General features: G+C 45.8%; 1 protein-coding gene across 1 annotated transcript in view; it reads right to left on the reverse strand.

Moving 5' to 3' along the window:
• The window catches only part of MGAT4B (alpha-1,3-mannosyl-glycoprotein 4-beta-N-acetylglucosaminyltransferase B), an 820251-nt gene that overhangs the window by 4095 nt on the left and 788698 nt on the right, over positions 1–27458 (reverse strand). The window contains exon 14 of the mRNA XM_077474298.1: positions 22903–23015. Coding sequence (XP_077330424.1) covers positions 22903–23015 — 113 coding nt within the window. The remainder of the gene's footprint in view (positions 1–22902; positions 23016–27458) is intronic.

The raw sequence follows: 27458 nt of genomic DNA on the forward strand, positions 1-27458 counted from the left end.
GACTGGGAGGGGTAGTGACCCCGACACAAGCCGATATCTAAATATATGGAAACATTGGTATTAAACTCACTAATTGTAAAATTATAACCCCGAAACCTTTCACAAGTAGTGACCCTGTGTGAGATACAGGTGTATTATCACAATTGGATGATTGTGGAAGATATTCATAAACGGTGATAGGGACCATACATAAGAATACCCAGTGAGAATAAAACCACTGAGTGAAAGATATTGGGGAAGTGAAGATAAGAAAGGGAAACAAAATTCCCTTTCCTTATCGTGATTTTGTTTCCCTTTCTTATCTTCACTTCCCCAATATCTTTCACTCGGTGGTTTAATATTCTCACATATCTCACACAGGGTCACTACTTATGAAAGGTTTCGGGGGTTATAATTTTTAAATTAGTGAGTTTAATACCAATGTTTCCATATATTTAGATATTGGCTTGTGTCGGGGTAAATACCCCTCCCAGTCGCCGGGGGAAGCTCCCCCCGGTATGCCTGCGCTACCCTGGGGCTAAGGCGTCGGGGTAAGACTCTGCTAAATTTTGATATGTATTGTACAATCGCTCTTTTCTCCATTTTTTCTGTGTCGTTATTGAAGGTTACTTCATACAGTTTTTATTGATCTAATTGTGATTTATGTTTATATCTCTAGATGCATGTATTTCCTGAAGAAGCTGAAAAGCGAAACTAGTCGAAATACTACACCTTCCCCATGAGTTATTGATATGTTGCATTGCAAAATGTTTTTATTTTTAATAAACGATAAAATCTTATTTTATATATTTCTTCTCTTTTGTTTTTTCAACTTATATAAATGTTTAATGTGCACTGCAATAGTCCCCCTGCTCGCATTCTCTCTTGATGTTTCTGGCCAGAGACCAGAATTTCCAAACATTTATTCCATATATAATTGGGATGATGGTGCATGATGTAAATTTAATTTCTAATTTTTTACTTTATGAGGCTATTCTTAATTTTCACAATATCAGGTAGGAAGTATTAACCTCCCTGGCGGTTTCCAGAGTGTTTTCAGCACCATTAGCGGAAACCCAGAGCCACACTCGGGATTGCATTGCAGGATCCTGGTGCAGTATACTTACCTTGTCCCCAGGATCCTGTAATGTCCCCCCGATGTGTCCGTGGGCTCTGTCCTCCGTCTGAAGCCTCTGCGTGGCGGGCTCTGTTCCCTGTGAGCGTCCCGATGTACGGGGGTGGAGCCCGGCGGCAAATTAAAAAAAGTGAAAAATCATAATGCATACAGTACTGTGTAATCTTACAGATTACATTACGTTATTAAATCCTTTCACATCCCTTTTGTCCCCAGTGCTTTGTCCAATGCCCTGCATGCAGGTTTATCTATACCGTTCTTTCTGCCTGGAAACTGGAGATTGTCCATAGCAACCAGTGTCCCATTACGTCAAAAGTGGTTTTAGACCAGCTAGAAAACAGCTTTAGTAGAACACTTGCAGAATTGAGCAATAGTGAATCATGGGGAAATTAATTTTATTAGTATTATATTATTATTTTTTATAATTATTTATATTTATTTATTATATTATAAATTATGATTTTTTTTTTTAAAACTTCATCATTCCCGGGATATCTACTAGACTCTCGTTTGGACAGATTTAAGTGTGTTATTGTTAAGAATTACAGGCCTGCAATATAAGACGCCAAATTTCTATGCAAAATAATTGTACCGCTTTGAGACACAAAAATCTGACATAATCGTACCACCAGAGAGGCTACAATACACCTCACATTAAAAAAATAAGTGACATTAGACTTGTCCTAAGATTAAAGTGATACTAAAAACATACTGTTTAATTTACAGAATATCTTCTCTTTCTTTATATGGATGATGGCACTATCTGATCAAATCTTTGTTATTTTTGGCAATAACATGTGAGTGGATTTGTGCCAATTACAGGCTGTGTCACACCCCTTCAGCCTGTGTCTATGATGTGTATGTTCTTAGAATAGAGGGAGGTGAAGCCTCCAATCAAGATTTAACATTTTGCCCCCATTTTTTTAATTATTTGGTGGACATGGAGGAGGGAAGGAGGGAGGGAGTGGGCTGTTATTTATCAGAGCACATATGGTCACATGTGACTTTGTAGTCATATGGGCCGCTCAGATTTGATCAAGAAGGAAATGATCAGCATAGAAACACTGAGCATGTGCACTAGCTGCCAATAGCTGCAGTGGAGACATGGACATAAGGGAGGGATATAGAACAGCAGGATCAACCAGGTTTGTTTTTGCAAAAACAGAAATGGACTCCCATAGTGACTAAGTATGAACAACATGCAATACAGCATTTATTGATAGTTTTTATTGATGAGGGTTTAATGACACTAGAAGTGGAATCTATAGTACATACTCTTTCACGAATCAAAATTCAGCGTGACTCATCCATATATTTTCCTTTGCCCTCACTTTGATGTTTGTGCCTATATGTCACATGTGTGATGCAATTGTGGTTTACATACACTTCTTTTTCAACTTTTTTTTTTTACTTCGTTGCTATCACAAGAGGTTAACAAACCCCCCATGTGATAGCTCTGGGCAGGTGACAGGACTCTTTATAGAGACCTTGGTGGTCTAATAGACCCTAATGTCTCCCCTGCCCTCAAAAGAAGATAACCAAGCAGAGCAGCTCAGTTAACTGCTTCCCTGGCTGTATCAGCCATAGAATGACAGCTCAGAATCCAGTTGTGACAAAATCAATGTTGCTTCCTTCTTCATTTAATGCAGAGGAGATTAAGGAATGGATTTCCCTTTGTCTCCTCCTATTGCACATGCACACACACACTGTACATATATTATTCTATGCTTTTTTTACACTTTTTTTATCATTTCGCTTTTCAAATTCTTTATTTATATTGAAGAATAAAGTATCCATCAAAATATAATATAACAAGAGCATCAAAGGTGTCATGTCCCACCAAACATAGATAAAAGCCATGAAAGTACGATCTAAAGCAGAGCTGTTCAGCAGAAGATTAATATAACATCACTGAACCACATATGAGCTTCTCACTTCGCAAAAACAAGTAGCATCCATGTACATTCTGTTTGCATAGTACGAGTAGGCACTTCACATTTTTAGACAAGAGGGAAGCTAGATTGTAGAAACAAAGGGTCACCCAGGAGGGTGCCGAAGCAAAAAGAAGAAAGGAGGGGTATGGGAGTAAAGGGAGCCACGGTGATGGAGCGTGTTTGGATGCAAACGTACGAGTGACGGGAGAACCTCAATCTCCGGAGCAATTCTCCAGGAGGGACTTCCCTTCATCCGAATATACAAACATGTTCCAGTATGCCCATGTTTTCATATATCATTCTTTTTTATTTTGGGGAGTTAGTACCAAATCTTCTAGGGTATTGACATTCCTAACCTTATTGAGCCACAGGCTTTGGCAGCGTTAGGTGACAAAGGATTGATTTTTTGCACATCTGAATCAGTATGTGTGAGCAGTGGAGCAGGAAGAAGGCAGGATTCTTTGGGATAGTGAAGTCCGTAAATTGTTGGGAGATCCTTCATACCCCCCAAACAGAATTGTTGGAGTTTTAAGCAAGACCAAAAGATATGGAGAAAAGTTCCTGTCTCATCTCCAGCAACGTGCCAAAGTCTCTGGAAAGCATTTACTCTGGCGGAGTGATATACCATTGCGTCAATATTTCATAGTTGGATTCCTGTGTGCGTGTACAGATGGAAGATTTCAAGGAGAGGTGGAGGGTGTGAAAGACCTATTGAGATCTCTTTCCTATTGACTGAGACTCAGTAGTGTGAAATCATCTAGAGGGGAGACATCTTGTATAGAGTATGGGGGTCTATATCCTCGCAGTAGGATTCAAACAGAGTCCGTTGACTATGGTATTGGGTTGGGGGGGGGTCCAGGGTTTGGAAGAAATCCTGGAGCTGAAGCGCTTGCCAGAAAGGTAATCCAAACCGACCATCTGGTTGCATCAGTGTGGAGATTGTGGGCCAGTAGTTGTCTATTAAAAAATGGGAAGTTTGAAAGCAGTCCTTCGAAGGTCCTGAAAGGGACCATTCTCTTCCCCCGGAGGAAACATGGGGTTACTCAATAAGGGAAAAAGCAGGGAATGGGAGGATGAAAGTTCTGGTTTCGTGCACACCATATGACCGACTCGGAGAGTTGGTCATATGATTGGATGTGACTTGAGGGAAGCAGGTAGGGAACTATAGCACCATGATGCCCTATTCAGGGGGATAGTGCTAAACTGCTGTTCTATATGTGTCCATAGTTTAAGATCCCTGTGCCTACACCAGCCAATTATCCTACCAAGATGGGCTGCTTGATAATATTTAAATGTGTCTGGGATGGTCACCCCTCCATGAACTTTGGGTAGCGACAGAAGGCATATACAAATTCTAGGCTGTTTATGTGCCCAAATGAACCTGGTAAAGAGAGTATTGATTTAGTGAAAGAAGGTCGAAGGGATGGAGATAGGTAAGGTCTGGAAGAGGTACAGAAACTTTGGCAAGATGCTCATTTTGATGTTACAGCAGCCAAACCAGGAGTACAATCCTCAATTCCATTTGTCTAACAGGGAACGCACTGCATTAAGCAGGTGTGGAAAGTTCATCTTAAAACGTATCCGCTAAATTTTGTGGGATATGGGTGCCCAAGTATTTCAAAGCTGAAGACGTCCATTTAAAGTTAAAATTAAGCTGTAGAGTGCAAAGTAAAGGGGAGGGCAGGGCGACTCCCATCGCCTCCAATTTGGAATAGTTCATTTTCATATTTAAGAAAGAAAGATCCCAGTTGAAGTCACTGGAAGTGATGTAACGCGTAGGATACGGAGACCGGAAGTGACGCTCGCACCAGAGCGGTCGATCTGAACTGTTTTGCTGCTAATGCTGCCTATTTACCCCATTTAGTTTGTGAGTAATTTTAACCTTTTAATAAAGTAGTGATTTTTAAAAACATACTACACTATGGTTGCTCTTATACTTATTCTCTGAGCTATATTGAAACATCTTGCTGGAGTATACTGTGACGGAGATCTGAGAGTGACCCCCTGAGGCCCCCCCTTCCACCCCCTTTCCTGGGACTCCTGGTATATCTAAGAGAAGGCTGCATATACGCTATATTTTATATAGCGGGAAGGTAATTACCCAGTGTGCACACTTATGCGTGGAATCACTTATGTGGAGGAAGAACCTCTGAGATATTTCCCAGCACAGAATCACTTTAGATGTTTATGTGACATCATCACGGGACTGTGTTCACGTCATTAACAGCTGGATATAGTCCAATTTTTTGCACTCAGCACTTTCGGTTTATGGAGTTTTGTTCTACAGTTCGATTATTATATGTTTTTTATTAATATTTTGTGTTACACTAAGCACTTTGTTTGCATTTTTTGCACTTTATTTTTGCTTGCTTGCATTTTTTGCACTGTAGTTTTGCATTTTTTGCACTTTATTATTGTCACTAGTTTGCGCTTACGTAGCCAGTAACTGTTTATATTTCAGTCACTTTGGTTTTGCTATGATGCACTCAGCACTTTCTGTCATAGAAGTCTGATTTATAGTTAGACCACTGTATGTGGTTTTGCACTTAGCACTATTTTTATATCATAGAGATATAAGTTGCACTTGGGATTGTGACAGTTATTATTGTGTACACACTATTGCAGGCACTATTGATAGAAGAATTTCTACATTAGGATAAGAGTTCTCCCTTACTACTTTACCATACTAGTTTGAATATATACCATCTGACATATCTCCATCTGAATAATTAGCTCTATAACATTTTCGTGTAAGGTCCCATTTTTTGGAAGCGCAGCACCACCATTTTTTCTTTTAGTCTATATACATGAGCTGGTGTCTCATGAAAGTGCTTGCGGCATCCACTAAATAAGAGCATTCCTCACAAATCCCATTTAAGCGCAAGAGTCCATTGAATATTCATTTTCATATTTGATAAAGTTGCATACTGATCAAATTCTTTCAGAAGATTTGGCAGAGAAATGTGTGGTTTGGTCAACGAGAAGAGAAGGTCATATGCATAGGCAGAGACTTTATGGGAGAGTTTGCCTACTTGAATACCGGAGATATTTTGATTCAATCTAACCCTGTTCAGGAAGAGCTCCAACAAGAGGGCAAAAATCAGGGGTGAGAGAGGGCATCCCTGGTGCGTGCCTTTGAAGATGGCTCGTGGAGAAGTGTATATACTAGCTATCCAGCAGAACATCTGCTCTCCAAAATCCATGTGTTTCAGGACCGCAAACATAAAGGCCTAATTCACCCTATCAAAGGCCTTCTCCGCGTCTGTACTGAGGAATACGCATGGGGAGTCCTTTTGATTGGCGAAGTGAACTAGATTGAGCACTTTAACTGTGTTGTCTCTTGCTTCGCATTAAGGGATGAAGCCCACTTGGTCCAAGTGTCCAGTTGGGGTAACAAAGATTGAAGCCGTGAGGCCAGAATTTTGGTAAAGAGCTTCAGCTCCACATTGAGCAAAGAAATTGGCCTGTAGCTGCCACAGACGGTGGGATCTTTCCCTTCTCTCAGGATAACTGACACGTGTGCCAATAGTGAAAATGGTAGCCTGCCCAAGGCCATTAAATACTTTTACCATATGTAGGCCAAGCAGGGGTAGGAGGGTCTTGTAGAACTGTATAGTAAACCGTCAGGTCTGGGTGCTTTACCATGTTTGACTGACTTTACTTCCCTGCTTAGTTCATCTACGGTGATGGGAATCTCAAGCTCTCCTCGTATCTGGGATGGGAGGTGCGATAAACGCGCGGAAGAAAGGTAATCTTCTATGGAAGAAGAGGGAGGAGGGGGTGGGTGGTTGTAGTGAGGAATAGAATTTCCCAAACGTATGGGCAATGTCTTTGGGTAAGAAATGTTTTCGACCATCCGTATCTGTAATATATGGGATTTAGGATGCCTTATGCCGCGTACACACGGTCGAACTGTTTGACGTACTTAGTCCGTTGAAACACATTTCAGCGGACAATCCGCTTGTGTGTGGGCTTCAGCGGACTTTTTCAGCGTGCAGTCCGTACTAAGAATTTTGGATTTTCCAAAAATCTGTCCGTCATACTTTGGTTTCAGCGGACAATACGGTCGTCAGTATGCTAGTTCGACGGACTAAGAATGGCGCATGCCCAGAAAGGATTTACACGGCGGAAGGGTGCTTTGCTGTGTCTTGGACTTCCTATTTCTAGTCCCGTCGTACGTGCTGTACACGTCATCGCGCAAGCTTTCGACGGACTGTTTGTGTATCCGTGTGTGGTCAAGTCCGTTCAGTGGAAACTACGACGGATTGTATGACGGACTAAGTACGCCATACAATCCGCTCGTGTGTACGCGGCATTAGGTTGGCCGCGGAGTGCCCGGGCTAGCCACTTGCCACACTTATCACCCGACTCATACCACGGCTTCTGGCAAGATTGGAGTCCTGTTTTAGCTTCATAACGAAGGAGGTCTGAGACCTGCCGACAAAGGTGAGCAAGTTTGATCCCCACAGGGGAGGCTGGTGATCTCTTATGCTGTAGCTCATGGACTTGAACGTTGTGCTTCTCTCGCTCTTTTGATAAGTGACCCGTGTTTGATCAGAGTTCCCTGTATTACCGCTTTGTGAGCTTCCCACACTATACCCAGGTCACTCTCGGTGGCATTTGTCCGAAAGTACGCTGTAAGCTCTTGGACCACATCAGTCAGCACCTCGGGATCTATAATAAACTCTCGTTCAGGTGCCGCCGCCAATCTGGGGTAGCAGTAGTGTTGGACAAGGAGAGACGCTGCATAGCCCAATAGGTGCCCAATAGAGACATAGATTACAAGCAGAGGCACCCATAAGGGTCCTGATGCAAAAGTTGACCTGGGCCCATCACTTCCACCGTGTGTGTAGATACTCCCACCGCACGCCAAGATACTTAAAGTGGCTTAAGTGTTTAGAGTTTCCAGAGTTCCTCCTTACATTAGGGGACAGGGATCTCCCCTGGAAAATCAGAGGACAGGGATCACTGCTAGAGAATCAGAGGACAGGGACCTCTGGCAGGTCATTTGGCAGAGCTCCTCTCCCATTCCAGCACTGTAAGCAGCTTCCACCCCCCCCCCCCCCTCACAATACACAGGGCTGAAATATCATTCCTTTACACACAGTCTATCAGCCTTCAAGGGGTTTATCTGGCTTTGCCATTGCCATTCTTACCCGTAAAATGGCTGACTGTCTGTGTTGTAAAGGAATATGATTTGCAGAGGAGGAGCAGTATAGGATGCTGTACTGGGAAAGAAGCTCAGCAGCGGGCAGGGTGTGGTCAGGAGGCTTTGGGGGGGTGAAACTTAGATCAGGGGGGGCAAAGCCACATGACATGAAATCTGGAGCCTGCAGCCCCTCAGGAGGCATTAAGGGATTTGTTTTAGCAATTTCTGAAGGTTTCTCAGTTTTCGCAGGTGTTGGGGGAAAGTCACCTCCCGGAGATGCGTGTCTTTTTCCCAGTTGTCAGGGATGTGGGGTGAGCAGACATCCCCGGGTGGGGGCGGGGGTACAGAGAACCCCCGCTAGTGACTAGAAGACACTGAGCGGTGTCTTACCTCACCAGTGACAGTGATAGTCCCATCATGGCTACAGGACGGCACTCTCCTCCTCTTAACTCGCTGAGCTTGGTTACCATTCCATGTTGCCAGCACACAACACAGACACTTCCCCATTCTGGGCTGCTCTCACCCCATGCTCCACTCCATTCAGGAAATGGCTCGCAGCTTCTCCCCAGCCAATGATAACAGAGGGGTGTGGACTGTGGAAGGCAAAGTGGAAGCCCAGTACTGGACCGTGGCTCTAGGGCCTTAGGGCAGATCGGAGCTGGACTTTGTGCAGGATATGATAATATGACAGGAAGGCTGCAGGGGACTCCTGGGGCTAGGGGCAGGGTTGCGATTGTGACCCCTGCAACCCTTTGCCCATGATTACAAGAGATAGTAATTGGTGAGGGACCAAAAAAAAGGTCAATCTGAGAATATAACTGATGAGGTGTCGAGAAGAAAGAAAAATTGTCGAACACGTCTTATACAGTGTAAATCTAGAGCATGGGTGATATCAAAAATGCAGAACCTATATATATATATATATATATATATATATATATATATATATATATATATAGCTCACAATAGGACCCAGGAGTGTGTGAGATCTAAAGGCACTTCAGGGGCAACAATGAAAAGGAACAGTGAGCCTTCGGAAGTGGGGGGAGATGAAGAAATGTTATTTCAGTGACAGGAAAAAATAAATAAATAAAAAATAGAGTTACCAAGCCCTCCAGAGCAGCGTTATGCGGACCCAGAGACAAGTGATGGCTCCAGGTGACGATCCAAAGAAAGACAGTTTATTACTGTGTAGGATGGACAATGAAGATTGCATGAACCAAGTCCGTTCAATTGATTGTCACAGCATGTAACCTGGGTAGCGTGAAAACTGTCCAGGCAAGCTTCTCAAGACAGGTAATGTAGGGAGCAGCATTTACTGGAGCTCCACAGGCTGTTGATGTTTTCAGGGTCATTCCTGGGAGCAATTATGACTCATGGTCCCCAGGCAGAGAAGCATTGTGGAATCCACGCTGTCCCTGCCCAATCAGGGTGGGAGGCCAGGCAGTGCAGGAGAGGGAGCCCCACATCTGGATGGTCTCAGCAAGGGTTGTAGCCAGTTTGAGACCGGAAAAGCCTCTGTCTCCAAGATGGCAAACAGACCCGGCAGATCCTCTGGATGATGCAGGGCAAAAGTAGCGGACCTCTTTCTCACCATCAATGAGATAGGGAAGCCCCAAAGTTAGGTGCAGCCTAGCTGCCTCAACTTATCCAGGAGGGGACGCAGCAGTGCCCGTCACTGTAAAGTGGTCCTAGACAGATCAGGCAGTATCCTCAATGTGGCCCCATCAAAATCAATGTCGCCTACCTCCCAGGCTTTGCGCAGGATGAGCTCCTTGTCGTAGTGGTGATGCAGGCGACATAGGACATCTCTGGGTCTGTTCAGATCTGAGGTGCGTGGACCAAGGGCTCTGTGCACCCTGTTGAATTCAAGATCCTGGGGGGCAATCGAGGCATATTTGCAGGACCGTGGGCTGCAGGAATTCCTGGCCTGTGGCTTCAGAGATGCCCAGCAATCTCAGATTGTTATGGCAGGCTCTGATCCTCGTGGTCTTCCATATGCAGCTGCAGTGAGGTGATCTGGGCAGCCTCTGTAGATTGAGCTTGCTCCAGCTGGGACACTCGGCTCTCCAGGGAATACAAGGACATTTTGCCCATGGAGATCCTGTCCGTAAGCAGCTGCACATCCGCCTTGACTGAGTGGATGTCTCTGCGGTGTGCCTCCTCCTGGCAGAGAACCAGTGCTTCCATATCTGACCACATCGGCAGTGCCTGGAGGAGAGCCCTGAGGTCTGGGTCTTCCATTATAGAGGGCAGTGGGGCTGATGTACACGGAGAGGCTGGTAGTTGAGAGGTCAGGTCTGCCGGGGATCCTGATAGGGAATATGAGTCAGCTGTCGAGGCAGGAGGGGCCACCATGTGCAATCTTGATCAAGCCGCTCTACGTGTTTTTAAGGTTACAACCGCTTTAAAAGCATTTAAGTACATTCATATATATTTTTGATAAAGAAATAGGCAATCACATGCCTTCTACTGACTTGAATAAAATGATATACAGATGTCCAGAAAAGCGATAAAAATGTATTTTCAGAAGCCTTCCTAGATGATGAACTAAATTAAAAGAAAAAAAAAAAAAACAATTGCAAGACCAATACAGCAGCTCCCAAAAAAACAACAACATCTATCTCCTTTAGAGGCTTGTGTTGCTATGACTAATTATTATCACAAACTAAGCCGGTTCAGAAAATCTAAGTCCATACAATTAAAGCTCTTTTACATAAGCGGGCAGTGCCCTGTTACTGCCCTGTGAAAAGTGATCCACAGTTAATCGATTTTCAGAGGGTGGCATTGCAATGACTAACAGGCATTCAAAAAGTGATCCTGTCGTTTTCTGAATGCCTGCCTTTTTTTTAATCTCAAGGGGGATTTGGTATTAAACTACCACATTGCGAGGCAAGCATTTGTCTTGCGGGTGTGACGCGCTTCTATTGACCTCAGTGGCCGGGTTTGACCTACAGCGCTCCCTGTCAAATTTTGCTAGCCAAGTTTAAATTTTCACAGGATGTGTACAGCCCTGTCTGACTGTAATGTTATAATGTAGGTGGGTGGTCAGTGGATGATAAAATGGCAGCTCACCGAACATTTACATGTTACATTTGCTGCCCTATAAATATGCCCCTTATTTTCTGAACATCAATATATAAAAAGTTTGTGAAATGCCCCATTAACTGGATTATAACTAATTTCTTCATGGAAATGCTTTGCAAACTTTTCACATTGATTAAAATAGTTTTAATAGGTTGCAAAGGATTCACACTTTTAGTCACTGCTTAGCTGGTGTTCTCTGCTTTCCTTTTCTCTGACCAGGGTGTCTGGAAGAACATTCAAGTCAGAACTTCAGAGGGAGTCTGTTTTCATCAAAAGGAATTGTGTTAGCAGTAGAGTGTTGATAAGAGGAAAAAGGTCTAGTCTGATCAGAGACACATAGCAGGAACTCGAAGCAGAGCGCACAACCAAGTGGGAGCTGGGAGCATCCAGTACAGCAGGGCATCAACAGTGGGTGACGTGCTTTTAAGACCTTACTTATAAATATAAGGTCTATAAATATCTGGTATGTTTCTATGTGTTTTCTGCGTCGATGGTGGATTGTATAGAAGAAGATTATATATCATCTTCTTGAGATTCTAATGGATGGAATTTGTGAACTGATTTTCTACACTCTAATTATTGTTACAGGAATTAGTCTGTAATACTGTAAGTCAGGGACAGGCAACCTTTTGAGCACAGTGTGCTGAAAAATGTTTTCAAAGGAATTGAGTGTGCCGATTTTAGAACAAAAAAATGTCAACGTCACACTCTCAATCACGAAAAGGATTTTTTATAAAGTAAATGTTGTAAACTACTTTAGTAGTAATAAATGAACATCCTGAACTTTCACTCCTCAGATCAGCCCCAATTCCTGCAACTCCACACCTCAGATCAGCCCCAATTCATGCACCGTCATACCTCAAATCACTGTCCCCCCTGCAAATCTGTTTCACCACTGTAATCCCCTGCTCATCTGCCCCAGCACTGTAACCCCCTGCTCATCTGCTCCACCACTGTACTACCCTGCACATCTGCCCCACCACTGTACTACTGTACTACCCTGCACATCTGCCCCACCACTATACTACCCTGCACATCTGCACCACCTTCTGTCCCACCACTGTACCTCCCTGCACATCTGCTACACCGCCGTACCCCCTTGCTCCTCTGCCCCACCACTGTAACCCCCTGCTCATGTGTTCCACCGATGTACCTCCTTTCTCCTCTGCACATCTGCCCCACCTCTGTACCCCCCTGCTCCTCTGCCCCACAGCTGTAACCCCCCTGCTCATCTGTCCCACCAATGTACCTTCTTTCTCCTCTGCCCCAACACTGAACCCCCCTGCTCATCTTTCCAACCACTGTAACCCACTTCTCCTCTGGCCCAACACTGAATCCCCCTGCTCATCTGTCCCACCACTGTAACCTCCTGGTCATCTGCCCCATCACTGTACCCCCCTGCTTTTCTGACCCACCGCTGAACCCCCTTCCCAATCTTCCCACCACTGTACCTTCTGCACATCTGCCCCACCACTGTACACCCTTGCTCTTCTGTCCCACCACTGTAACCCCCCCTGCTCATCTGCCTCATCAACGTACCCCATTTTCTCATATTTTGTCCCACCACTGTACCTCCCTGCATATCTGCTCCACCGCCGTATCCCCATGCTCGTCTGTCTCACTACTGAATCACCTTCTCATCTGTCCTAACACTGAACCTATCTGCTCATCTGCCCCACCACTGTAACCCGCTTTCTCATCTGTCCCACCAATGTACCTCCTGCACATCTGTCCCACCTATGTACACCCCCCCTACTCTTTTTCAACACCTCTGTTCCCCCTGCTCTCCTGCCCGAACCACTGTAACCCCCTATTCATCTGTCCCACCAATACACCTCTCACATCTGCCCCACTGCCCTACCCCCCTGCTTTTCTGTCCTACCACTGAACCCCCTTCTCATCTGCCCCAGCACTAAAACCTCCTGCTCCTCTGTCCCAACGCTGAACCCCCTGCTCATCTTACCCAACACTGAACCCCCTGCTCATCTAGCCTAAAACTGAACCCCCCTGCTCATCTGGCACAACACTGAGCCCTCTGCTCATCTGGCCCAACACTGAGCCCCCTGCTCATCTGGCCAAACACTGAGCTCCCTGCTCATCTGGCCAAACACTGAGCTCCCTGCTCATCTGGCCAAACACTGAGCTCCCTGCTCATCTGGCCAAACACTGAGCTCCCTGCTCATCTGGCCAAACACTGAGCTCCCTGCTCATCTGGCCAAACACTGAGCTCCCTGCTCATCTGGCCAAACACTGAGCTCCCTGCTCATCTGGCCAAACACTGAGCTCCCTGCTCATCTGGCCAAACACTGAGCTCCCTGCTCATCTGGCCAAACACTGAGCTCCCTGCTCATCTGGCCAAACACTGAGCTCCCTGCTCATCTGGCCAAACACTGAGCCCCCTGCTCATCTGGCCAAACACTGAGCCCCCTGCTCATCTGGCCAAACACTGAGCCCCCTGCTCATCTGGCCAAACACTGAGCCCCCTGCTCATCTGGCCAAACACTGAGCCCCCTGCTCATCTGGCCAAACACTGAGCCCCCTGCTCATCTGGCCAAACACTGAGCCCCCTGCTCATCTGGCCCAACACTGTACCCCCCTGCTCATCTGGCCCAACACTGTACCCCCCTGCTCTTCTGTCCCACTGCTCAACCACCTTCTCATCTCTGCCTCTGAACCCCTCCTGCTCATTTTCCCCACCGCTGTAACCTCCTGCTCATCTGTTCCTTCACTGTACCCATACCTCCCAACTTCAGAATGAGGGACACTTGAGGAAGGAAGGAAGGTTGCATAGTGCGCTGTGGCAAATGTGGGCGTGGCAGTGGGAGGGGCTTAATGGGTATCATTAACAAAACTTGGGCTTCCTTGTACCTATAAAATATGCTTTTTTGTTCCACAAGCAAGAGGCTCATGGATACATCCAAACCTCAGCACATTCATTTAAAAAAAGGATAAAAGCATGCAGTGTCTGGAGTTCATTACATACAGAGTGCAGGGTTCTGGGATGAGCTATGCACAGAGTGCAGGGTAGTAGGATGGGCTATATACAGAGTGCAGGGTTCTAGCATGAGCTATGTATAGAGGGCAGGGTTCTGGCATGAGCTGTGTACAGAGTGCAGGGTTTTGGCATGAGCTGTGTACAGAGTGCAGGGTTTTGGCATGAGCTGTGTACAGAGTGCAGGGTTCTGGGATAAGCTGTGTACAGAGTGCAGGGTTCTAGCATGAGCTATGTACAGAATGCAGGGCTCTGAGATGAGCTATGTACAGAGTGCAGGGTTCTGAGATGAGCTATATACTGGGTTCAGGGTTCTGGGATGAGCTATATAAAGGGTGCATGGTTCTGGGATGAGCTATATACAGGGTCCAGGGTTCTGACATGAGCTATATACAGGGTTCTGGGATGAGCTATATACAGGGTGCAGTGTTCTGGGATGAGCTATATACAGGGTGCAGGGTTCTGGGATAAGCTATATACAGAGCACAGGGTACTGGGATGCGCTAGATACAGGGTGCAGCAGAGGTGTAATTAGAACATTCAGGGCCCTGAAGGGCCCATGACCTCCGGCCTGGGCCATTCTCCCTGAGCCCAGAGCCCTTCCCACTGATCCCACCACCCTTCGTGGTCCCACAGCGGATCCCTTTCACATGATGTTGTGCAGTCCTGCAGTCTTGGGCCCCGCCATGGTGACAGAAGGCCAGGGCTCATTTTCAAGGGCAACCTTTGCTGGTAGTTCCTCCAGTGGTGTCACTGTGGACTGTGAATGGTGTCAGTCAGTAGAGCAGTGAAAGTGATCAGTAGGGCAGTGGATATTGTCAGTAGAGAAGTGGACATGGTCAGTACAGCAGTGGTCATGGTCAGTGGATATTGACAGTAGGGCAGTGGGCGTGGTAAATAGGGCAGTGGACATGGTCAACAGGGCAGTGGACGTGGTCAATAGGGCAGTGGACGTGGTCAGTAGGGCAGTGGACGTGGTCAGTAGGGCAGTGGACGTGGTCAGTAGGGCAGTGGACGTGGTCAGTAGGGCAGTGGACGTGGTCAGTAGGGCAGTGGACGTGGTCAGTAAAGGTAGTGGACGTGGTCAGTAGGGCAGTGGACGTGGTCAGTAGGGCAGTGGACATGGTCAGTAGAGCAGTGGATGTGGACAGTAGGGCAGTGGACGTGGTCAGTAGGGCAGTAAACATGGTCAGCAGAGCAGTGGACGTGGACAGTAGGGCAGTGCTTGTGGTCAGTAGGGCAGTGGACGTAGTCAGTAGGGCAGTGGACGTGGTCAGTAGGGCAGTGGACGTGGTCAGTAGGGCAGTGGACGTGGGCAGTGGACATGGTCAGTAGGGCAGTAGACATAATCAGTAGGGCAGTGGACAGGATCAGTAGCTTTTTGAATTTTTGTGATTACATTTTTTTTATTTTTTACCATTATATTTTATTTTACAATTTTATTTTTTTAGAGTTTTTTTTTACAGTTTTTGATGGGAGTTGGTGGCAGTAGAGGGCAGTATGATGGGAGGGGTGGCAGTGGAGGGCAGCATGATGGGAGGGGGTGTCAGTGGAGGGCAGTATGATGGGAGGGGAGGCATTGGCGGGCAGTATGATGGTAGTGGAGGCATTGGTGGGCAGTATGATGGGAGGGAAGGCATTGGCAGGCAGTATGATGGGGTGGAGGGCAGAATGAAGGGAGGGGAGGTAGTGGAGGACAGTACGATGGAACTGGTAGTTAAGGGCAGTATGATGGGAGGAGGGTAGTGGAGGGCAGTATGATGGGAGGGGAGCATTGGAAGGCAGTATAATGAGAGGGTGGCAGTGGAGGGCAGTATAGTGGTAGGGGGTAGTGGAGGGCAGTATGGTGGGAGGGGTGGTAGTGGAGAGCAGTATAATGGGAGGGGGTTAGTGGAGGACAGTATGATGGGAGGGGGTAGTGGAGGGCAGTATAATGGGAGGGGCTGGGGTAGTGGAGGGCAGTATGGGGGCCTGTACAGCATGACTGGAGGTGGGGGCAGTGTATGGCAGGTAGCAGAGTATAATGGGGGTAATGGAGGGCAGTATAATGTAAATGGGAGGGGTGGCAGTGGAAGTCAGTATAATGGGAGGGATGGCAGTGGAGGGCAGTATAATGTAAATGGGAGGGGTGGCAGTGGAGGGCAGTATAATGGGAGGGGTAGTAGCGGAAGGTTAGTATGATGGGAGGGGGCAGTATAATGGGAGGGGGGTTAGTGGAGGGCAGTATGATGGGAGGGGTGGTAGTGGAGGGCAGTATGATAGGAGGGGTGGTAGTGGAGGGCAGTATAATGGGAGGGGTGGTAGTGGAGGGCAGTATAATGGGAGGGGGGGTTAGTGGAGGGCAGTATAATGGGAGGGGGCAGTATGAGGGGAGGGGGTGGTAGTGGAGGGCATCATAATGGGGTTAGTGAAGGGCAGTATAATAAGAGGGGTGGTAGTGAAAGGCAGTATAACAGCTGGGGTGGCAGTGGAGGGCAGTATAATGGGAGGGGGCAGTATGATGGGAGGGGGTGGTAGTGGAGGGCAATATATTGGGGGTTAGTGGAGGGCAGTATAATAGGAGGGGTGGCAATAGAGGGCAGTATAATAGGAGGGGTGGCAGTGGAGGGCAGTAAAATGGGAGGGGTCGGTATGATGGGAGGGGGTGGTAGTGGAGGGCAGTATAATGGGAGGGGGGTAGTGGAGGGCAGTATAATTGGAGGGGCAACAGTGGAGGGCAGTATAATAGGAGGGGTGGCAGTATGATGGGAGGGGTGGCAGTGGAGGGCAGTATGATGGGAGGAGGTGGTAGTGGAGGCAGTATGATGGGAGGGGGCGGTATGATGGGAGGGGGTGGTAGTGGAGGGCAGTATAATGGGAGGAGGTTTAGTGGAGGGCAGTATAATTGGAGGGGCAACAGTGGAGGGCAGTATGATGGGAGGGTTGGCAGTGGGGGGCAGTATGATGGGAGGAGGTGGTAGTGGAGGCAGTATAATGTATAGCATGACTGGAGGGGGGCAGTGTATGGGAGGGAGTAGAGTGACCATGAGCGTACTCAGAGAACTGCACCCAATCTCTTCCCCATCACAAAAGCTGACGATCGCAACTACAGCAAAATTAGAGAACCAAACAATGTTTCCCATCTTTTACAATGTGTGGGGGCACAGTGTCTTCACCTCAGTGCAGGTGCGCCGTGGGGAACTCTGAAACTGGAATGCATTAGTGTCTCACGGACACTTCCCTGTGCTGCTATGCTGATGGGGATGGAGTTGAGTACCAGAAAAAGAGGCTTTGTGTGATACTTGCCGGGGGCTGCCTATCCCTGCTGTAATTAGACACAGCAGTACAGAAAAATACATAAGAGATATAAAAATCTTACCATTACATTTAGATGTATTTGCTTTAAATTACATTTTAAGAGTTTTTTATTTTGCTTCCATTCACAGCTGTAAATAAAAAACAAACAAAAAAAAAAAAAAAAACAATCTGCATGCAAATAATGAATAAAAGCTGTAAAATAATAATGTGCACAATAAAAACTTTGCATGGACAGCTTCATCTTTGGATTTGTAATGCATCGTGCTCAAAGAATTCATGATGTGATTTTTGCCCAGTGTAGCTACAGTATGTTCACTAATGGGTTAGAGCCTCTGAATAATTCTGAGGATGGGTTTTTAAATAGCGATATGAAAATTATCGCCCAAAAATAGGGTTATCGGCATTTTGTTGCGATTTTCATAGGTCATGTGACTCAAAAACTGCTTCAAAAACGCAACACGGGTGCATTTTTGCCACGTTTTCAATGCATTTTAATGGGGAGGTGCATTACACCACAACGCAACAGATGCCCAACGGACCAGTGTGAAGACATACATAGAATTTCAACGGATACATTTTTCTTGAGCATTTCTTGCTTTTTTTTTTTTTTTTACGCAAAAAAATGAATATAAAAATTAAATATAATACAATTATATATAAATATATATCAACGCAAAAAGGTGTATCAAGGCCTACAAATCACACCAACTCAGTGCCAGTCCTGATCTCTAACAGATTAGCAGCAGAATAGATAATCACTTTCAAGATATAATAAAATATCTAAAAGGAATAAAACACAGCAGCTGTTTAAAATCGCATAAAATATCACAAATGTTAGTAAAAATGAGTCACAGTCCGGTCACTGAAAATAATAATACTAAAACAGTGCTAGCAAACTGATAATAGTCCCATATCAATCATGTGTAGTCATCACTACACACCGCAGTTGAAATTTGATGTGTAGATAAATATATGGGAGAGTTCAAACGGGAACTTGGTTCTAGACATACAGTACAGGAAAATCCAGAGAAGTGCACCTGTCACCAAAATACAGTCCACCGCGTGTTGCACACTCCCCCTTGGGGGGCACGCTCACCAGATTCTTCTGGGTAAATGGGCATTTAATCAAACCAATAGTTCCAAAGCCTCTTCCTATTTCCTCATCAGCATCAAAAATCTCCAAAAGTGCAGGGGTTCCAAGGTATTGTCATATAATGCAAACAAATCCAAATATAGTATAATACCGTTTATTTAAGTAAAACCCCCTTTGCACAAAAGGTCCCCTTAATAAAAACTGCGTACATCAGATAAAATAGAACAAGCACAAATGTAAACAACCAGAGGGCGCTCTTGCAATACTCAGCCGTCCAGTGAGGGTCCCACGGTTCCAGGAGGAAGCTGAAATCCCTGCTGGTTAGAACTCTGGAGGGCAGTGAAGCGCAGAGCGTCACCGCTGATCAGTCGTGTAGGCCATGCCCTGACCGATTTAGTCACTGCGGACTTCAACAGGGTCTGTTTGCTAGCGCTGTTTTGGTATTATTATTTTCAGTGACCAGACTGTGAATCATTTTTACTAACATTTGTGATATAAATATATATATTTTAAACTGTCCATTTCAGTTTCAGTTTTTGTTCACGTGCATCCTACATTTTTGGCTTCGGTGCACCACTAGTTTTAAACTCACAGAGGTAGATACACCAGCAGTATTAGATTTCTGTTAAATATTATATTATATTATATTTCTGGGATAATTAAAGCTGCTAACAGGCAGCCCAGAATGGAAAATCAGCTTCTGACCTTAGGCTGCCAATGTAAAATTATGGAAATTGTCATTACCAACATGCAGTAGCGGCTGGTGGTATACGTCTTTTTTTGGGGGGGAGGAGGCAAATAATGCTCCCACAGCCCCTCCGGTCGGTTACCAGCTGCCCACTTACCCCATCTATGGCATGGACAACGCTTCCCCTGCGTCTCCTCCTCGGCATTACTGCAGCCGTGCGTCTCCTCCCTCCTCCTCGGCCAATAGGATCACTTCTCCTTTCACCACAGGAAAAGCGCCAGGAGGAGAACCAGTATGAATAGCGAATATTCATTCGCTATTGTCACACAACTGGGTGGGCTTGGGGCACAGTGCTCTGTGCCCCAAGCCCACCCTTTTTGAAGCCTATTAGAGCCTCTGGCTTTGTGTGATGCTTGCGGCACCAGTGCCGGGGGTTGCCTACCCCTTTTGTAATTAGTCACAGCAGTACAGAAAGATACAAAGGCCCCGCCCCTCCCTAGATCTCAAAGGTCCCATCCCGCCCTATCCATGCGTCCCACCCCCTAATCCACATGCGGGGCGCCGGACGCATGGATTCCAAACAGGGTTTTTTTTTTGTAGTGGGCGATTAGTGCCTCTGGTACTAATCACCTGCTAAAAAAAAAAACTCTGATTGGAATCCATGCGCCCGGTGCCCCGTATGTAGATTAAGGGGCGGGATGCATGGATAGGGGGGCCACCACTGCCAACACGTCACCCTAATTTTTGCTGTACTATCTACTAAGTCACTAATCAGGAACAAGCATGCAATCAGCAAAGTTACATCCGACAAGTAGCCCAGTGCCTCCATAAATAATGAAGCAAGAAAAATGCCCTGTACACAAGACCGGTTTTCCCGTCGGAATAAACTGAAGGTTTTTCCGATGAAATTCCGCTGAAGCTGTGTTGCGTACACACGATCACACCAAATTCCAACCGTCAAGAATGCTGCGACGTACATCACGTACAACGGGGCTAGAAAAAGGAAGTTCAATAGCCAGTAGCCAAAAGCTTAGATTTTGTACTTGCTTCAGAGCATGTGTCGTTTTTGGTACGTCGGAACAGCATACAGACGAGCGGTTTTCCCGATAGGAATTTTTTCCATTGGAAAAATATAGAACATGTTCTCTTTTTAGGTCAGTCAGAATTTTCGACGTAAAAAGTTTGATGGGGCATACACACGGTCGGAATATACAATGAAAACTCTCGTCTGACTTTTTCTGTCGGAAATTCAGACCGTGTGCACAGCGCATTAGGATCAGATTGTGCCATTTAGAGTAAATATGCAATGGCAGCTTCAATACAGTGAAAAAGTATTCATACCGCTTTTTAAATGCGATAGATCAACACAAAATAACTGAAGTAGAAGGAAAATGATAAATGGTTTTCAAATTTTTTTACAACTAAATATGTGAAAAGTGTGGCGTACATTTGTATTTACCCTCCCCGTGTCAATACTTCGCTGCAATTAAAGCTGCAAGTCTTCTTGGGTATATTAACCACTTAAGGACTCTTTTTTTTTTTTTTTTAGATGTGTTGTTTACAAGTTAAAAACAGTTATTTTTTGCTAGAAAATTTCTTAGAACCCCCAAACATTATACATTTTTTTTCTAACACCCTAGAGAATAAAATGGCGGTCGTTGCAATACTTTCTGTCACACCATATTTTCACAGTGGTCATACAAGCACACTTTAAAAAAAAAAAAAATACACTTTTTTTTTATACTGTGAAAGATAATGTTACGCCTAGTAAATTGATACCACGCTTAAAAATTGCGCCCGCTCGTGGAATGGCGACAAATTTTACCCTTAAAAAGCTCTATAGGCGATATTTAAAAAAAATCTACAGCAGGGATATGCAATTAGCGGACATCCAGCTGTTGCAGAACTACAATTCCCATGAGGCTTAGCAAGACTCTGACAGCCACAAGCATGACACCCAGAGGCAGAAGCATGATGGGACTTGTAGTTTTAAATCTGGAGGTCCGCTAATTGCATACCCCTGATGTATAGGTTGCACGTTTTGCAGAGGAGGTCTAGGGCTAAAATTATTGCTCTCACTCTACCAATTGCAGCGAAAGCTCCTCACATGTGTGGTTTGAACACCGTTTTCATATGCGGGCGCTACTCACCTATGCGCGTTTAAAACATTTTTTTTCTTCTTATTTATTTTACCTTTTATTTTTACACAGTTTAAAAAAAACAAAAAAACAATTGTGTCACTTTGTCTGTAAACATCCATTGTAATAGAAAAAAAAAGCATGATAGGACCTCTTGAATATGATATCTGGGGATCTCATATTCACACTAAAATGCAATAAAAAAAAAGAAAATGTCCCTTTAAGAGTTATGGGCGGAAGTGACGTTTTCACATCGATTCCACCCTGCAGTGTCATGGAGACAGGTGGGATCTTCCACTCACTCGTCTCCATGCACAGCGAGAGGACTGGATCGCCTCCGCCACTGCTGATGGCTCCGGTAAGCAGCGGAGTGCACCGGATCGCGGCGGGAAGCCTTCTCCCGCCGCCGATAAAAGTAATCTTGCGGTGAATCCGCCGCAGAGACCATTTTTATCTTGTACCGGACGGCCAGATGAACACGGCGATACCACAGTTAGCTGCCATAGCAACAATATCGGTCCTCAAAGAGGTGTGCGGCGGTCCGGAAGTGGTTAATATACTGTAGTAGCTTGTGCTATGTATAGTAAGCGGCCAGTGTTCTGTCAGCAGTACCAAAAACTTTCCCTTTACTGCTGGATATAGAGAGTCAATCGTACTACATCTCTTCCATTCATGTTGTAAAGTGCTGCGCAAACTGTTGGCGCTATATAAAACTGGTATAATAATAATAATAATAATATTAATAATAATAATTTAGGAGAGGGCTTGTATTTTGAATACAAAGTTTCCTCTAATTGGCTGAAGTGGAGCGGTGGGCAGAAGGCATCACAATCTCCACCTCAGCAATAACGGACCTGCAGTATGACTGACTCATTCTATAAAAGTCTTTGGTACTGCTGCGGACACACAGCACCTTATACCGTATCTGGTACCAGCTGCTACGGTATATTACAGCCTAAGCAGCTGCCAGTAAATAATTAGTTTGGTCCAAGCTATGCCAAATACATTGTTTAAAGTGCCAAGAAAACCCTAAGTTCTCTTTTAAGCCTAACAGACTGCATTGGCAACAGCAGCATTGGACACTGTCTCAAAATGACAAAGACAAAGTTTCAGGACGGGTTCACGCATATGCAAATTGGGTGTGCGCACCAAATTTGCATGACAAGCGAGCGTGACCGGCTTTTAATGGAGCCGGTTCACACAGGCCCATGGTCCGCATTCAAACAAGGGTCCTGTGCATCTTTGAGTCCAATTCAGGTGTGAATTCAGGCAAAAATTCAGACCTGATTAGCACCTGAACCAGTGAACAGAGACGCACTGGACCCCAGGCACGAAACCACAGCCGCATATGTGCATATGTGTGAACCCGGCTTCGCGCTTGCACTTCTGTTCAAGTAAATACTACATTACCTCACTCAAAATAACCCATACAGGAGAATCCGTCTGAATGGAAAGGCGTAGTGCTTCAAGTGGTCCAAAAGAAGGTTCCACTTCTCCTTCTGCTATGCCCTTGTTAAATGAACCTAAAAAGTAACACACAATTAACAGTGCATTAACAGGCAGATCATAAAAAATTTACCTGAAATTATTAAGGTCATTGAGATAAATTGTGGTTCCTACTTTAAGTACAGATTTTAATAACCCCATTGAGTTTTACATTGTAAACAACTTAGATGCCAGTTCCTTTAGGATTTACATGTTCATGCTATCACTCTCTGTAAATGAGCATCCCCTCTACCACACCTTCACCTAGCTCACAACCAATTTACAGTGCCAGTGGGCGGGTGGCACCATCTACAAAACCAAAGGTGGAAAAACGGAAAATTTATATCAAATACTTACCGTAATTTTCCTTTCCTTTCCATGGCAGCATACGTGTGGGTAGCCCCGCCTCCACGATTACCCAATAGGACCCAACTCCCATAAATCTTTGCTCCCGGCTACTATCAGTGTTCCGTAACTAGCCAACTCCAGACATTTGGGAGGGAACTCCTGCTGCCATGGAGCCTATCAGGAAAGGAAAATTACGGTAAGTATTTGATATAAATTTTCCGTTTTCCTGAAAGGCTCAATGGCAGCATACGTGTGGGAAATAACTCGCCAAACACACCCGGGTGGGCAAAATGTCGAGCAAAGAACAAAAGTTTATTTAGCATTGTCAACCGACAAAACTTGCAAACCAAAATTAACAGAAGACAGAGCCGCTGGCTCTACACAGTAATGAGAAACAAAGGTATTAATGGAAGACCAAGAGGCCGTTCTGCAAATAACTTCAGGCGCCACATGACGAGAAGCTGCCCACGACGTTGAAATACTCCGTTGAATGAGCCGTTAATGCCTCAGGAGGAGCCAAGCCCTTTGTTCTGTATGCCCTCTGAATGATCTGAATGATCCAGGTAGAGATAGATCTAGCCGAAGCTCGCAATCCTTTATTCTTGCCATGAGGGAGAACAAAAAGAAATTTTGTTTGTCTAAAAGGAGCTGTGACTTCCAAATATTGCTTTAGCGTGTGTCCTACGTCCAGAGGATGAACATCCTGACTCTCTGAGTTTTTGAAAGTGGGAAGCACAATTTCCCGATTCTCATGGAAGACCGAGGTTACTTTGGGATTCAATCCCAACATGGGAATCAATACTGCCCTGTCTGGAAAGAAAGTCAGAAAAGGTTCCTCCGAACCTAGATTCCTAATCTCAGAAACTCTCTTGGCTGAGGTTATAGCTACCAAGAAGATGGTCTTGAGAGTGAGATCCCTTATGGACAGAGGCTCTGTAGAATCCTTCCCAAGGTTTGAAAGAAAATCCAGCACTAAAGGGAGGTCCCATTTAGGAAACCTTGGTTTTCTTTGGGGTCTGAGCCTGATAGCTCCCTTGAAGAATTGTCGTACCAGTGCATGGTTTGCCCAGGAAATACCCGTAAAGGCTGAAATAGCCGACACTTGGACTCTCAATGAACTGATAGCTAAAAGGTAAAGTAAAGGCCTGTTTGGAGAAAGCTTAGTATGTCTTGTACTGTTGGAGAACTGCAAGAATTTTCTCTGGAGGACATATGGGTTGAAAACTTGGACCATATGCGCTCATATACCCTATTAGTACTCCCTCGTCTGGAATTGAGAAGGGTTGGAAAGACTTCTTCCGGACAACCAAGAGCTTCTAGCCTTTCCCTTTCAAAAACCATACCTTGAGGTGCAGACATGATGGGCATGGATGTAACCTTGTGCCTTGAGATAGCAAATCCGGCCTGAGAGGCAGGGGAACTGGCTCTTGATAACTGAGGAGCAGCAGTAGAGGGAACCAAGGCCTGTTGGGCCAGAATGGAATCACTGCGAGAATCTCCACCTTCTCTGTCCTGAGCCTCCGAAGGAACTGCAGGATCACCGGAACTGGAGGGAAGGCATAAGCTGTCTGAAACTTCCAATGTTCTGTGAGGGCATCTATCCCATATGCCTGAGGATCACTGAACCTTGAGTAATATTTCGGAAGCTTCCGATTGCACGGGGAAGCGAACAAGTCGACTTCCAGGGACAATCCTAAGGTCAGGAGCCAATCGAATACTTCCCCGTGTAGGGACCATTCGTTGTTGTCCAACTCGACACGCGATAGGAAGTCCGCCTGAACATTCTGCACCCCTGGGATGTAGACTGCAGAAAGGTTGGACAAATTCTTCTGAGCCCAATTCATTATCGGCTCCATCTCCTGTAACAGAGACCAGCTGCGAGTTCCCCCTTGCTTCTTTACGTAAGCCACCGCGGTTGTGTTGTCCAACCTTAGCATGACCGAGGCATTCGCTGTCAGATGGTGGAATGACCGAAGCGCCTGGAAGGCCGCTCTTAGTTCCAGAACATTGGAGACGACTCTTTGTGATGGAAATGTCCACCTGCCCTGATCGACATCAGAAAGGCAGTGAGCACCCCATCCTCGGTTGCTGGCATCTGAAGTTACCGTGACCCATGAGATGGGAATGATCGAATGGTGGTTGCGCAGGTTCTTCCCCTGCAGCCACCAAAGAAGAGACGTCCTCATGGCTGGAGTGAGTAATATGCGCTGTGTCTGGCTGGATAAGTCCCACTGTTGTAGAAACCCCTTCTGAAAGGGACGAGTGTGCCACTGGGCCCATTTTACCATGGGAATGGTGGCTGACATTGTGCCAATCACCTTCAGACATTGGAGAGCCGAGAGATGGGATGACGCAAGGGCTGCATGAATCCTGTCTTGTATGACTCCAACCTTCTCTTCTGGAAGGGCGATAGTACCTTCCACTGTGTTGAACTGCGCCCCTAGAAAAACAAGAGACTGAGTTGGATCTAGGTGACTCTTTTCTAAGTTCAGAAGCCACCCGAACTCCTGTAGAGTGGAGATGACTAGGTCTTTTTGCTCCAAGAGCTGCTCTCTGTTCTGGGATAGCAGAAGAAGGTCGTCGAGATAGTGGTGGAGACGAACACTTTTGACTCTGAGAAAGGCCACAACTGCCAAAAGAACTTTGGAGAAGACCCGTGGGGACGTTGTTAACCCAAAGGGAAGACATGTAAATTGAAGATGTTGATTGCCTACCGCAAAGCGGAGGTACTGTTGAAACTCCTTTGCCACGGGGACATGGAAGTAAGCGTCCTTCAAGTCGACTGATATCATCCAGTCCCCCAGATGCACTGACTGCTGGATGGTAAGCAGAGATTCCATCTTGAACTTCTCTTTGCGAATGAAGGAATTGAGATGGGTCAAATCTATTACCGGCCTCCATGTGCCGTTTTTCTTTTGAACCAGAAACAGAGGGGAATACATGCCCTCTCCACATTCTTCTTCTGGAACGGGAACGGCTGCGCCTTGATCCAGTAAAGAGTTCACGTAGGTCAATAGGACTTGTTTCTTCTCTTTTGATTCTGGAAGATTTGTGGGAATAAATCTTAGCCTTGGGGTGCTGATAAAACCCCACTTGTGACCTGAGGAAACTGTTTTTACTGTCCAAAAATCCCGAATTGAGGCCGCCCAAACATGCCTGAAGTGGAGAAGACGAGCCCCCACCTGACAAGTTTGAGCGGGCCCAATTTCAAAAGGATTTCGCGGAATCCTGCTTGCCGGACGAACCCCCTTTTGAGGTATTTTTGAAATAAGACTGCCTGGATCTCCATGACCTTGAGAATTCTCGACCAGGTCTATAGCTCCACGCCTCCCTGGCACGATCAGGGCCTTGTCTTCTAGGAAATGGACGCGATCCTTTATTCCCCAGGACATCTGTCCTGGGGAAGAAACCCAGATTTCCCACCTGTAGCCCAGGATATGGCAGTATCCAGCTTGTTACCAAACAAAGATGAACCCTCAAAAGGAATACGGCACCAGGCCTGTTTGGATGCTGGATCCGCCAGCCATGGACGGAGCCATAACGCACGGCGTGCTGAGACCGCTGCTAACATATCCCGAGATATCAGGCGAATAACATCAATAGATGCCTCCCCCAAAAAGGCAGACGCCATCCTGATTTCTTGAATAGGGGAGTCTTTGGCTGTTTCAATAGAAATACCCCTCAGGAATTCTTCTACGGAATCAGCCCAGGATTCTATGGCCTTAGATACCGCTGCCATTGCAAGCACTGGTTTGCAGGCCATTCCAGAAGTCAGGTATATCCTTTTTAGGTCTGAATCGATCCGCCTTTCCAAAGGATCTTTAAAAGATACCGTATCCTCTAAAAGGTAGGGTTACATATCTCACCAAACGCATGAGCGCTGCATCCACCAGTGGAGCTGACTCCAGGTGCTTCACATCCTCTTCTTTAAAAGGGTATAACTTCAGGATTTTTGACTGCATGGAACCCTTTTTATCCATCTTGCTCCATTCCTCGGTGATAATGTCACCCAACTCTGAAAGGAAAGGAAAATATTGTCGCTCCTTATTGAGCTGTTTAAAGAATTTTCTCTGCTTTGGTGGGGAAGTAATAGGGTCTTCCCACTTCAGAGCCTCTCTCACTGCTTTGACCAA

Source organism: Lithobates pipiens, unplaced genomic scaffold, assembly GCF_037356315.1.
Source record: "Lithobates pipiens isolate NorthernLeopardFrog02 unplaced genomic scaffold, aLitPip1_a1.2 Scaffold_8, whole genome shotgun sequence".
NCBI classification, from domain to species: Eukaryota; Metazoa; Chordata; class Amphibia; order Anura; family Ranidae; genus Lithobates; species Lithobates pipiens.